The sequence below is a fragment of the Rhineura floridana genome, chromosome 1 (assembly GCF_030035675.1).
Source record: "Rhineura floridana isolate rRhiFlo1 chromosome 1, rRhiFlo1.hap2, whole genome shotgun sequence".
Classification (NCBI taxonomy): domain Eukaryota; kingdom Metazoa; phylum Chordata; class Lepidosauria; order Squamata; family Rhineuridae; genus Rhineura; species Rhineura floridana.
Genome location: NC_084480.1, coordinates 105,359,945 through 105,375,001, shown reverse-complemented (window position 1 = coordinate 105,375,001; position 15,057 = coordinate 105,359,945). Strand labels below are relative to the sequence as shown.

General features: G+C 40.2%; 1 protein-coding gene across 2 annotated transcripts in view; it reads right to left on the bottom strand.

Moving 5' to 3' along the window:
• Positions 1–6,024, bottom strand: part of TRPM3 (transient receptor potential cation channel subfamily M member 3) — a 550,216-nt gene extending 544,192 nt beyond the window's left edge. For both annotated transcript variants that reach the window (XM_061628153.1, XM_061628145.1), the window contains exon 1: positions 5,506–6,024. In XM_061628153.1, coding sequence (XP_061484137.1) covers positions 5,506–5,685 — 180 coding nt within the window. In that variant the 5' untranslated portion in view covers positions 5,686–6,024. The remainder of the gene's footprint in view (positions 1–5,505) is intronic.
• Positions 6,025–15,057: the final 9,033 nt, after the last annotated feature.

Here is a 15,057-nt window from a genome sequence, read left to right as displayed (position 1 = left end):
TTTCTCACATGTCCTGGCTAGAGCTGTAAAATTTCCAGAAATTTTGAAGCCATGGGGAAAAAAAGTGTTTTTTCCAGAAAAAATTGAAAGTTTTAGAAAAATTGAAAAAATGCAATATTAGCACTTTTTACAGATTGAAATACACTTTGTTACTTCAGGAACATCAAATGTAATTATGTACAACTTGGTCTGGCATAAAATTATCACATTTGGTATATTAAAAGTACATTTTATTCAAACAATTGTTACAAATTGAATTTACTTTTTTTAAAAAAAAATTGTAACAAATGGATCTACAAGATCCTAAACTGTAAGGAACCTCATTCGTTTTACCACTTTATGAGGAGCAGGCAAAAAACAATTTAAAAAAACAGAAGAAACCATCAACATTAATAACAAAGAAAATTATGTCTCTGCTAGTCCTCCACAGTGTCAAACAGACATAAAGCACCCATTCCCATAAAAAAAACTGAGAAAAAGGGGGGACCAAGATTCAATAAAACATTTTATTCATCATGTTAAAATAAAACATTCCATAATCCATTTTTCTTCATTTTTTTTCAATTTTTCCAATATTTTGGGAAAAAACAAAAAAGCTTCAAAAAAACATTTTTGGTTTTTTTCTGGGCCTTCACATCTCTAGTCCTGGACAATCGAAAGCCTTTCTGGTCCAATCATGTGCCTAGACCTTAATTCTTGTTATCCAAAAGCCTTCCTGAATCTGTAGGAGTGTGAGCTTACACTTTCAGTGTGTTGCTGATATGCAATGTGTGAAATTTCTTGTTTGTGATTTGTCAATGGTTGGAGTTCATACCTGTACCCTCCTTGTCATGATTATACTGAAAATGAATTTTAAAAAAGCAGAGTGAAATACAAAAAGGGGACATTGCCACCACACCTGAAAGAAGACTTGTGACACAGAACTTGGAATAATGTTATATTTATTAAAAATATAACAACTTTTTCAAACTTTAAACCAATTGAACCAAATTAACCAAATTCAACCTTATTTGGGCAGGTGAGGATAAAACCTATCTGGTAGGGAGATTTCCTTCCAGTCCTCTGGGCATGTCAATCAGCTGGTGGCTGTGGCTCCCCAGCACAGGATGGGGAAGAACTTGTCCTTCCTTGCTAGTAGAACCAAGGGTGTGGGTCCAGCCTGCGCAAACTGGCCCCGCCATACTGGCATTATGTGCATATTATGTGCTCAGTATGTGCACATATTATGTGCTCACATGCACATACTGATGTGCATATTAGGCTCACAAGGACATCCCCCAGATCCCCACCAGGCAAGAAGCACTGGCAGTTCCCCCAGAGGGTGCCCTTAACCCAAGCAGAGTGTATTACAAAAAGGGAACATTCTCACTCTCTTCCTCAATTCTCTTATGTGCAGCAAATAAAACAAACTTTCCAAAACAGTTATTGAGATTGTGGTCACACTTACAGACCTCCAACATGCCCTGGATCTATATGTTGGACCGTGGATTAAAGCTGAAATACTTATATACACTTACTTGAGAGAAAGCCCAAACTTCTGAGTACAGGGTTACTTAGAAATGGGTTGAAAGACCCAAGTAAAAACTACTTACTACACAGATTTACTTGTTTATTTAAAGTATTTACAAATCTCCCTTCTAATCACATATACAACACAAAAATACTAATATACAAATTAAACAGAACAAACCCATTATTAAAGCAGAACTTAAAATCTGCCAAAGCAAGGTAGAACAAAACTGTTTACAGTCCACCTAAAGTAGGCAAAGATGGGCCCAACTCTGATCTCCCTGCAGAAAGAGTTCCGCAATCAGGGCACTGCTACAGAAAAGACCCTGTCCAGTGTACCCATTAACCTATTCTCTCTTGGACAATGGAAATACAACAGGAGTGTTAACTACTCTGGCTTGGACGTATGGGTGACTAGCACAAGCAGAAAGGCATTTCCTTTCATGGAGGGGAGGAGGCAGCAATGAACAGTTGTGGTAGTTAGCATCCAAGCATCAATGAAGTTTAAGAGCACAACTTCATATTGATTGTGCTCTAAAATGAGACCAAGAAAAGCAAAATCTTTGATCCTAAATGTATTTTGCTTGAAATAAGTTCACTGTGAAATATATCCCAAGCTTTATCCATCACAAGCAAAGGCAGGTTTCCTCACAATTAGACCCCACAAGAGTTCAATAGGTCTTACTTCATATTATTGGTACTTAGAATTTCAGTCTTAAGAATTCTACATTAATTGAGAGAGAAAAGACAAATTTACTGTTCCTGATGAGATGGTAGCAACTGCAAAAGAGGCACTGAGCTACATCCAGATTTGATGGAGGGTGGAAACATATATACCAGCTCAATGCAAGCATTCTAGACATGCTTGAATGCTTGCAGTTGCTTGATAAAAGGGCAGTTGCAAGGAAAATGGATATTGGCACTGCACCATCATAATCAGAAATAGAAAGAGCAGTGATGCAGAAACAAAGAAGAATTAGGAACAGCTGAGGGCCAAACTAGATTAGATGGAGATCAATGATATGATCTTCTGTCTCTTTAAACTTATTTTGAAAGCAGGTACAAAGGAGGAGGAGGAACTGGATGTGGAACACAGTGCTGGTAGAAGTTAAGCCACACACGCACACACAACACACACACACTTTATCCCGTTTAAATCCTCCCTCATCAGGCTATTTGCCCTATTACATAAAATGGCAAGGGAGAAAGATTAGCAAATTTTCAGCAACCATTCTGGTCACAATGCAATATCCCCAAAGCTGCTTTTAAAAGAAATGCAAAAAGAAAAAAACAGAATATCCAATCATGGATCTCCAGTGTCTCATTTAGTTTGGCCCTGGGATAACAAAAGACTAAGGCAAATTGTATCCAAACTAGATAAAAACATACCTCCTGAAAGAATCTGTGCCATGCTATATTCCAATCCCCAACTGTTTTGATATCTCACTCCTTTTCAGTATTTAGGAATCTGGACAGCCAGATATTTTCCCCCGTCTGTTGAACATTATCATGGATGTTCTAATTTAATATTGTTGAATTGTAATTTAAGCAAAAGTTTTGAGAGGTTGTCTTTTTAAACAAAAAGGATAAGCCAAAAATAAAACACTCTGGTTTGGGGAATTGAGGAGGGTGGCAAAACTTTTACGGCACAGCACAAGGGGCATAACTGAATGAAAATGATGTGCACAGATCCTATTGAACACACAGAACGGTTTTCATACATCAGAAGTAAATATATATTATCCTAGGTGACACAGCTATAAACACCTTTGACTTTTTCACACTACCTGTTATTTTATGCTGTTTTCTGCCTTTCCATAATTGTTTTGATAGCACTTGCCAATACACATTCTTCACCAGAAACAGCTCTATCTGAAACATCAACTTTTCTCTATATTAGTTATTCCCACATCCTACTCAGATGTTGTGCAGGTAACAAATGTCTATTTATACATACCTATTACCCCCCTATTTCTGTTATGACAACCTGTTGCCATTTTCCAGCATCTCATTCAGAATCATTGTTGATAATGTACTGCAGCTTCTACATATAATTTATAGCTATCACAGATTGTCATTGAATTTTCTCTGATATTCAGGTACAGAGTCAAATACTAGATTTCAAATACTTGTTCACATGGCACATGAACTTTTAAAGATAATACACATTTATCAATATACAGTATTAGAGTTCTATATCATCTGTGTCAGAATCAAGTTGCTTCTCCAGATTTTGGTTGTCATGGCACCCACTCTACATCAAGTTTTCCCCTTTGCCATTAGATCTTCTCATTGCTGTCCTGCTGCAACCTGTTGATGTTTTCATTCCAGCTCAACAACTAATACATCAATGCTTTAAAAAAAAATCAAAACCACATCTATCATAAATCAAAACACAGTTATACAATTTTAAAGAATGTTTTAAGAAAAAAAGTAGAACATTTCACTATATTAAAAACCAAAGTAAAGCAAACATTGCAAAGCTACTAATCCATATCCCCCTCCCCACCTCAAGTTTCAGCTGTGCTTATATAAACATAGAAAGCGGCCTTATGTCAGAGTACTAGCCCATCTAGCTCAATATTACCTACACTGACTGGCACCAGCTCTTCCAGGGTTTCAGGCAGGGTTCCCACCCAGTCGTACCTGGAGATGCCTGGAATTGATCCTGGAACCATTTGCATGCAAGGCTGATCCTGTAGCACTGAGCTATGCCCCTTCCCCTAAAATGTCACCCTTCTCAGAATGACAGCAATTCAACGTGGCCTTATGTGGCCTTATACACTACCCATTATCAAAGAACCATTGTAACTAGTAACACCCCTAAGATACCATAGATTTAAATGTTCTGCATTTTTTCAGAGATTCAGTGATTTTCAGAAACAAAGCACAAATGCATCTCTCTAGCTAAATCTTTTCAGAAGCCAAATAGTGATGAATATGTATAATTTAACAGGATTAAAAGAAACATACTACAGTTCAGAATGTGTTAAAACAAGATGCATAGTCAAAGCAATTTTAGCATACCATTCCACTATCCATACAAATGTTAGCATCAGTTCAACAACCATGCTCATATCAAAAGAAAAACAAAACAAAACCTCATTTGTACAGAGTAGTTAAGCAGCTAAGCCAGTGTTTTGTCAGGCATAAGTAACAGGTAGATTTCTTCCCTAAAATCAGCTGCAGAGTTTAGGGCATATTTTTCAGAAGTGCCAAGCTTTCTTTACAGAGTGAGAATTTCTCATCTTGTACCTACTGAAAACTACACATTATTTTTATTCATTGCCAGTACTCATTAACGCCTGTATACAGCCAATGAAATAACAGACACTTTGAAGTTTACACTTGGGGAAAATGTGTTGCAGTAGCATAATACTCTTGACATTTTGCCAGTATGATAAACTACTATAAAAACAAGTGCATTTGCCATTTAGGTCAAGGTGGGAAATATTAGGTCCATAATTCTTGAGAAAATGGCTGGATAGGATTTCGGTGGCCAATTATTTCCCAACCTGCTATGACTCTGGTAATGTATACAGGCTGTGCCATAGAGCGGTTCGACGCACAAACCGTTCCGCTGTTAGCTTGTTCAACCTGACTTAAGTCGAGCAGCCCACAGCGCCTATGTACCTTAGTTTCGCAAGCCTTCCCAAAAGCGCCGTGCCTTGAGGAAGGAGGGGCGCGCTGACTGACTGGATCGACCCATCCCAAGAGAGCGCACAGCCCGGCATTCTCGTTCCTGTTCTACATGAGCACGTACTGGGCGCTTTGATCTTGCCAAAGGCTCACCATCAAGCTCTCCCCACAAACCAAGTCGGGCTACAAAATGAATTCTCCTAAACATCTCTCACAAGATGAACGTCGCCCTAGAGGTGACCGGCCACCTGACACTTATTCACAAGAGAGGTCCACTGCTAAAAATGCGTAGAAGTTTACGCGCCACAAAGGGTGCCAGAATGAAAAAGCCGGTGGCGGCGCACCTGAGGCACTCACCGGAGGCTGCTGCGACTGGAGTCCGGAGTGTTTGGTAGAGCCTTGTCTGGAACTTAACCTCTTCCAAGACTCCGCAAACCTCCCGCGACTAGCGCTCCTGCTCCTTCGCCTGCCAAGTTCTTCCTGGTTCGTACAACCGCCTTTCTCCGCCTCACTAGGACTCCTCCACTTCTTCCCCATCTTCTTGGCGGAGAAAGGGAGCAAATAATAAGTTGAGCTTTCCAGGTGCTTCTCCTCGGTTCACCGAGGTAGCAGAGGGAACCACCACTCCCTTCCTATCAGGGAAATTAGGCAAGCGGGTCCGCAGCTGTGAACGTTCCCACCTTCTCGTCGCGCCACACCCTGCGCGCACGCGCGCGCACACACTCCTGCGCTCGCTGACAGTCCCCCCCCCCCGGGCTGGTCCAGCATTGAGAGAAGAAGCGCCTGTGAGGTCGAACCTCTTGGTTACTCTAGAGCTGCCACTGACAAGGGACTCAAGGATTGTTACGACAACCCTGTGTCCCGCTTTTTGTCGGCATTTATGTCACATTCGTGGTAGTAATAGCAGCCCCAAATTGGTTTATTTTTAATGTTACCAAGTTACGGGGAGGGGGGAGCTTGTTTAGCACAGAATGGCTTTCCGTTTTCTCTCCCTCCGGCTGTTCTTCATGAAAGTGCTTAAAGGGGGAAGGCAACAAGATAAATACAAACAAAGGGAGCATCTTTCTGCTCTCTGAGACTCAACGAAGGAAACTGTTCTTATTAGCTAAAGAAGTGGCGTGAGCGCGCTCCTTACAAGGCAATTCACTAGCTGCAAGACGTGTTGCACACACGTTTCTTTCACACTTTCCTCAGAGAGCTACATAGGGAGATCTTAACTAGGTCTGACAGGTGAAGCAATATTCCACGTATGAGGTGGAAGCTCATTCTTAAAGAAGTGGTGTGTACCACAGAGGCAGACCCCACCAAATGTATTTGCAACGGAATATGTGAGAGCATATGCTCTGGACTAGAGAGCCAGTGTGGTTGTAGTGGTTAAGGTGTTGGACTACGGCCTGGGAGACCAGGGTTTGAATCCCCACACAGCCATGAAGTGCAGTGGGTGACCTTGGGCCAGTCACTGCCTCTTAGCCTCAGAGGAAAGCAATGGTAAACTCCCTCTGAATACTGCTTACCATGAAAACCCTATACATAGGGTCGCCCATAAGTCGGAATCTACTTGAAGGCAGTCCATTTCATTTTTTTCATGCTCTGGACTCAGAGCGTTTACGTGAAGTTTTAGGATAAACAACGAATTACATGAAAGAAATAAAGAGGAGAGACTTCTTCTTTGAATAAGCTTCTGTAGAATGTCCTTTGGGAAAAAAGACACACAAACCCCAATTTTCTATACTACCATTTTATTTCTGTGTTGGACATTAGTCTCTCTTTAGCTGTTAAGTTAACTTATTTCTTGTTTGCATTGTTTTGTATGGATTCGTTCTTTGTATTGATTGACATTATGGTTATTTTAATTGTTATTTTTGTAGTGTTAAACCTCACTGAACTTAATGGGATTTACTTCCGAGTATGCATGCTTAGAAATGTACTGTAAGTCAATTGCAGGAGTTCCACACCATGTTCTACTCAAAGTAGACCCATTGAAATTAATAGAAATGACTAAAGTCCATAGTTTCAATGACTCTACATAGAACGAATATTAGATGCAACCCCAGTTCTCCAGGGAATAAGACTCTCTCTTTTTTTAGATTAAACAGTCACTGGATATAGGACAATTCTGTTTAATTTTTCAGATAAAGTACAGCTGGCAAAAGCTGCATATATCATGTATGAATGTTGGAGCAAGTATTGCATTCCAAACAACACATCAGAAGATTGTTGCAATTGTGTCCCCAAAACAGATACACAGACTGAGCCACTTTATTTAGCCTTTCACATACTGCACATATGAAAATGTTATAGCTGAGAATGTCACAAATTAGGCAGCTTTCAGTTTCTGAGATTAAGGGTTTGGTGTGAGTCACTGACTTCCTGCCTCAGATTCCCATCTATGAAATGGGAAGTTTTATGAGGACTTTTTAAGAGGACAGGTTAACTAATAAAATAATAGTCCACCACATCAGAACCCATTTAGAACACAATATGGAATGAAAACCACTTAATTGAGAGCATTTTCAGTTCCACTACAGTGCTTACATGTGTATTCCACAAATACATTTTCTTTTGATTGAATAAACAAGATTGGTTGTTTGACTGGTTGAATAAACAAGATTTCTGTAAGAAGTTCCCTACCAAATTTTAAAACATTTCTCCCCTTGGTGTTTCCTAACTAATGGGTGTTATTGCAGCAGATGACCTGATGATTGCTGTGCAGTGCAATTGACACATAGTGAAATTAAATTCCACTGTGTTTAATGGGATTTACTCCCTGTTAAATTTGTATAGGATTGCAGCATAAATCATAGTCCAAAATTATGTATGGTGTAGAGAAGACAACTTGGGACCACCACATAAGACTGATTGTCAATGGAATCAGGACAGACATAGCAATAAAGTACTTCTTTATGCAATTATAATTTCAATATTTGATAATGGCCATTAACTTAGATTACTTTAAGAGGTGACAGGTTAATGGGAGACAGGTCTGTCAGTAGCTGTTTACAATGATAGCTAAATGGAGCCTCCAGATGCAGAGGCAGAATACCTCTAAATGCCAGCCTCTTGGAGCCAATTAGGTGGGATGGGGTATTGCTTCTATTCCCTGTTTGTGGGCTTCCTAGAAGCATCTGGCTGGCTACTAAAAGAAGCATGAAATGCTAAAATACAGGGAACTTTAATCTATTCAGGCTATACTCTTCCCATTATATGTTTTTACCATGATTTTAAAAACAATCTGCTCAAAGTATCTAAACACACACACATTTACAAAGCCCTATACAGCTCGGGACCAGGATACCTGGAAGACCGTCTTACCCCGTATATACCCAGTCAATCTCTGTGCTCTGCAGGTGAGGGCCTTCTGCAGATATCATCTTATCAGGAGGATCGTTCTGCACAATATAGGATACGGACCTTTAGTGTGGTGGCACCTACCCTGTGGAATTCCCTCCCCTTAAATATTAGGCAGGCGCCATCTCTGCTATCTTTTTGGCGCCTTTTGAAGACTTTCCTATTTCAACAAGACTTTTAAGTTGAGACCTATCCCAGTCTGTGTTAGAATTGCTTTTAATATGTTTAATAATATGTTTTTAACCCTTTTTTTAAAAAAAGATGTTTTTAAAGCTTTTTAAAAAAATGTTTTTAACATTGTTTTGTTTAATGTATTTTAAGGTCTGTTCTTATGATATTTTAAAGTGTTTTTAGCATTTCTGTTTGCTGCCCTGGGCTTCCACTGGGAGGAAGGGTGGGATATAAATCAAATAATAAATAAATAAATAAATTTAACAAAGAAGAAAACAAAAACAAAGGGGGGGAAAACCCCATCAGCTCACTTTAAAAATACAGTAACTATCCATCTTAATTTAAACATAGAGTCAACTAAGGGCTGTGACCCTGCTCAATCCATTTTGCCCGACCCCCAACCTCACCTTAGAACTCATACAAACCACTACCTCCCCTTAGAGCTCACCACAAGCCTTTTGCCATCCGACCCCCACCACTTCTTATCCCCCCCCATGAGAGTTGCAAAGGAGAAGCAGGGGGAAGATCAAAAGCTTAGACCTCATATTGATCTCATGCCAGTGTTTGGTAATTTTAAAAATGAAATAGGTACAGTTTTGATGTCCTATTTCTTAGCAGAGATATAAACGCAAGCAGTGGAAGTGAGAGTAAAACCAGCCCACCTTTCCCTAGGCACTAAGTCTCCAAAAGATCAACAATCTTTTGCCTTTGGTTGAGTAGATAGGAGCCATCTGCTTCCCCTTCAATCTGGATGCTTAGGTAGCATGTTGCAGTGCCTAACTGTTTGATTTCAACTTCCTTGTTTAAATGATGCACAATTTCTGTGTAGTCTTGATCTCGTTGAGTTGCCACGATCAAGTCATCAACATAAATCAGGATATAAGTCAAATGACCATCCTTGTTTCTGGTGTACAGGCATTGATCTATCTCACCTTGCTTGAAGCTTTGTTCCTTGAGCATTTTATCCAGTTTCTCATTCCAGGCCCTTGCAGCTTTTTTGAGTCCATACAGGCCCTTTTTGTTTGCATACAAGATGTGCTTGCTTCTGGTTCATGAAGCCTGGAGGTTGTTGCATTTACAACTCTTCTGTTATTTCTCCATGCAGAAAGGCAGTCTTGACATCAAGGTGTCTGATGTACATCTGTTTGGAGGCTGCCACACTTAATAGCATTCTTATTGTGCTGTGTTGGACAACAGGAGCAAAGATAGCATCACAGTCCTCTCTATATTTCTGCAGGAAAGCTTTGGCAACTAGTCTTGCCTCGTAGCATTCAATTTCTCCTCCTGCATCTTGCTTCACCTTGAACACCCATCCGCATCCTATGGTTTTCTTGCCTGCTGGAAGTTCTGTCAGGGTCCACGTCTTATTCTTGTGTAGTGCGTCCATCTCCTCCTGAGCGGCTTTTCTCCACTGAGCGGCCCCGGAAGCTGGCATCTGCTTAATCTCCTCCCAAGTTGATGATTCACTGGGTAGTGCCGACTTTTGAGGTAGGACAGGCGTACAGGTGGTACACCCTTGTTGATTGGCGATGAGGATCTGGGAGTTTGTTCCGGGATCTGGTCTGGCTCTGCAGCATCTTCCAGTCCAGTCATCTCGTCATCCTCATCTGCACCTGCACCTGCACCTCTCTTAGCCTCGTCATCACTTTCTGCAGTCTCTTCCTCTTCCTCTTGTTTAAGGCTTGGTTCAGGTTGTGCAGATATCTGTGGTGTCACTGGTGTTTCGTATGTGGGTACTGGCATATCTATGAGAGATTGGACATGGTGCCCTTGCTCTTCTGAGAAATCTAGCACAGTCCCTCTTTTGTCAGCTCTGTGTTGCTCATCAAAGTAGACAACATGTCTTGTGCTGACTTCACCTGTCTTTAGGTTCATAACTCTGTAGCCTTTGCTACCAGGAGCATAGCCTATTAAAATAGTCTGTTCTGTTCTAGCATCTAACTTCTGCCTCTTTTGTTTTGCTATGTAGGCAAAAGCAATGCTTCCAAACACTCTGATACGTGCCAGATTTGAAATTCTGCCATGCCACAACTGGAATGGTGTGTGTGGTGCCCTTGGTTAGCAATCAGTTCTGGATATACATTGCAGCCACGATCACATCACCCCACAGCCTTTTGGGTAGATTAGCGGCAGCCAGCATGCATTTAGTCATTTCCAGAAGAGATCTAAATTTTCTTTCAGAAAGCCCATTCTGCTCTGGAGTAAAACTGACAGTCCTCCTGTGCAAAATGCCTTGTTCCTCCAGAAAACTTCTGTGTTTGGTGCGATATAAACTCACCACCATTGTCTGTCTGTATCGCTTTTGGCCTCCTTTCAATTTTTGTGCTCACCATCAAGATGTATTTCTTCAGCATCTCATGTGTTTGACTCTTGCCCTTCAATAAGTAAGTCACACAGCTTACTTGAAAAATCATCCACAAAAATGAGAACATATCTATTCTTTCCAAGTGAGGGTACTTTAATGGTCCACAGAGGTCACTGTGTGTGAGATCTAGCACCTTGGTGCTTCTCCTTTCTGTTCTTGGTGGAAATGAGGGTCTAACACCCTTTTCCTCAATGTAATTTATGCACCTAATTGTTTTATCATGGCACTCTTGGTTTACCTTGATACCTGTGGCAAGGTTCTGCTTTTGTAGTTGTAGGATCACCTTTGGATCACGATGTCCCAGTTGCCTGTGCCAAAGTTCTAGGCTGGTCTCATCCTTGTCCACCATAGCTGCATTTGCTTGTTCAGCTGAAAGACTTAGTTCATAAACACCTTCATTTTCATAAGCCAGTGCAAACAAAGTATTATCTTTGGTCACTGTACATTTTCCATCCTGGAAATGTATTGCATATCCTTTCTTATCTAAAGCAGAAACACTGAGCATATTGCAACTCAGTTCAGGAACAAATAAAACATGATCTGCTACATTTTCTATGGTTCCATTAGGTAGCTTGCACTTTAGAGCAACAGATCCAGATCCATTAATACTCATATATTGACCATTGGCAGTCAGGATTCTTCCTTTAGTATCACTATTTATTTCATCAAATAAGGCTTCATTATAAGAAGAATGATTTGTACATCCAGAACCTAAAATCCAATTGTTTGATTTTGGCTTGTAATTATTTGCCACAAGACCTTTATGCAGTAAAAGGAAATTGCTTCCTCTTTGAGGTCCCTTCTTATGCTTAGGTCAAGCATGCATGCTGGTGCTTTCTTTGTTCTCTCTGTTTGAAACTTGGAGAGTTCTCATTGGTTGGGGAACTCTTGGGTGAGTCACAGTCCCTAGCGAGGTGACCACGCCTCCCATATGAAAAACAGCATTGTGGTTAGTTCTTGAGAGGGGCTTTACCCTTCCCTTTATCCTTCCTGCTAGCCATGTAATTTGAGCCACTCTCATTTGAAACTCTTTGAACAACACACTCCTCTCTTAACTTTGCAAGAGCTTCTTCAAATTGAATCTCATGGTTGTGGTTTAAAAGAGAAATAAAAGGTTCAAATTTCTCTCCCAATGTGCCCATAAGGAAACCCAGCTTCTGTTGGTCATTAAATTCAAGTCCAGTTAATTTTAACTTGCTGAATACAGTAATTAGGGAAGTTATATGCCTTTCAGTCTCTCTTTGTTTCTAGCTTTAGCTTTATTATTTCGTGAATCAACATTGTCTGAGATCTAAAATTTGTAAAACCAAATGCTTTTTGGAGTTTATTCAGCATTTCCTTGGCTGATTTACACTCTGTAACATGGATCAGTTGTTCATCCTTAAGTGCATTAAAAATTATAGCTTTTGCAACTGCATCTTTGTATTCCCAATCATTTATTTCTTGGGCATCCCCTTCTGGTTTAGGGTTTTCAATACAGTAAAGAGCCTTTTCTGTACCCAGAGTAATTTTAATCCTGCTTTTCCATTGTTCAAAGTTAATAGCAGTTAGCTCTGGCAGTCTGGCAAAACCTCTATTGTTATGTTGATACATTCTTTCTTGCTGGTCTGAGAAGAGCTTTGGTTTGCTAATGCAACTCAAAAAAATAGCAGCCAAAAAGTCTTTTTAAAACTAGTGCCTGGTAACAGGACAAAAGGGGGAAAACAAAAAACGCCAAAAATACTCAAAATAAAACCCGAACAATCTGGTTTAATTCTCAACTTATTTCTGGGCCCATAACCTGCTTGGTAATTTTAAAAATGAAATAGGTACAGTTTTGTGCTCCTATTTCTTAGCAGAGATATAAACGCAAGCAGTAGAAGTGAGAGTAAAACCAGTCCACCTTTCCTTAGACACTAATGGTAGACACAATCTTCTTAGGTAAAAAGATAAAGAATGTTTACTCACAACCTTTCATATGTTCAAGAAACATAGGCTCTAGCTTAGATGAAAGAAAAGGAGTCCATTAGTCTTTGGTAATGATGCTCTCAGGATGCTCTTCCATGCTGCCTCTCCCAGAGGTAAAAAAGTAGTAGCAATGGCAGATATGCAGGAATCAGCTAATATCCAGGACAAAAGAGGAGGAAGCCAGGTAACTAACCCCACCCATTAGGAAGTTACATCATGGTAAACAGGTACATGGGATATTTTCTAAATATCCCTTAAAGGGAACATGCAAGTTTGCTTATTCTAACAGCCGCCACCACCACAGTGACCAAGCAGGATGAAGAGTGGGGCCAGTGGCAGGATCATCACAGGAAGGAGGAAGGTGGCCAGAAGCAGTCAGCCAGCCTAGGGATCAGCAGTGGCAGCAGCACCAGAATACAGCACCAGCAGCACCAGCTGGCCACTGCTTCTGGCCACTTTCCTCCCTCCCAAGCTGCTTCTCCTGCTAGGCCAAGTCTTCATACTACTTAGCTGAATGGAGACCTGTTCTAGCTGTCTCTCTGTGGTTTGCCTGGGCCACTTTTCTACCACTTCTTGTAATGCTGTAATTCATATCTGGGGCCAAGCTAACCACACCATGATGACATTCTTACAATTTTATGTAATATGGAATGTAGAAGGCATCCAAATGTCCAGATAGGTATCCACACGAGATTGATATTTATGCAAAATATGTTCAAATGTAGCAAGGGGAATGAAGTCTTCCAGCCATTGTGTCCTTCCAGGCTTAAAATCCACATTTATTGTCTTGCTATTAATTCCCATACTACAGGAATATAATTTAAAACTATGTGAACATCTGCAAATATAAAGGATTTCACCAGTACAAAATAGATATGGGCAACAACTTCAGACCAAAAAGAGTATATCACTGGACATGCCCACATCATGTGCTCCAACAAGACATTTTCAGCTTTACACCTATAGCATCTATCTGTATAAGACAGTGCCTTTCTGTAAAGATGTTGTGGAGTCTAATATAACTGAAACATTAATTTCTGCTGGATCAATCTCAATTTTATATCTAAGGAGACATTTCATAGAGATTCCAAAGCAATTTTCCATTGTTTAGGTTGTACAGCACAGTCTGATTCTCTACTCCACACTTCTTTAAGCTTCTGAACTTCTATTTTACAAATGTCCAATATGCATTTATAAACAGCAGTCATGGGTTCGGATTTTTATTACGATCCAATCATGTCCTCCAGCAATTTAGGAGATGCAAAAGTATTCAAAGCAGATGGTCTCTAAATAGACACCAAGAGGTGATGTAATTTATGATATTGCCAGTCAGCATTCACTGGTAAATGAAATTTAAACTGCAATGTGGGAAATAACAAAAATTCTCCATCTGAGCTATCAGCTAATCTATTGTATAAATCCCACAATCAACCAATTTCTCCCGCAAAAAAGGCTATCTCTCTATTTTCAAATCTAGATCGCCCCATAAAGTTAATTTAGGATGAGTGTATGGGTCAAATTGTAACTGATGAGATACATTTTTCAGGAACAATTGTCCAGGGCTCACTCTGAGCAGTGCAGAAGAGAGAGGGGCAGAAAGTAGGGTCACCCTATCTGCTCTGCTGAGAAACCATCTGACTTTGGCATTTCCTTAACTGTCATCTAGCAGCAGCCATTCCATCAGGCTGCAGCAGAGGAAGATATGTGAAGCAGGGCTGCTCCATTGGCTCTGCTAGAAAACCAGCTCCATTTGGCTCCTTCTCTCTTTGAACTGTTTCCATCCCAGCTGTTAATTATAAGAACTCTGTAGTTTTAAGAACCGATGCCAGAGTTTGTTCTTTCCTCCCCATCCTTTTTTCCTTTTGTGTCATGTCTTTTAGATTATAAGCATAAAGGCTGTTAGTTAGTTAGTTATTGCAATTGTATACTGCCCCATAGGTGAAGCTCTCTTTTATTGATCTGTAATCTGTTCTGAGAGCCCTTTTAACTGAAAAAAGAGGTAAAAATGCTTCAAATAATTTAGGCTGTAATTCTTTTTACACTTTCGTGTGTCAAAACTAATAATGTATATTAGGGCT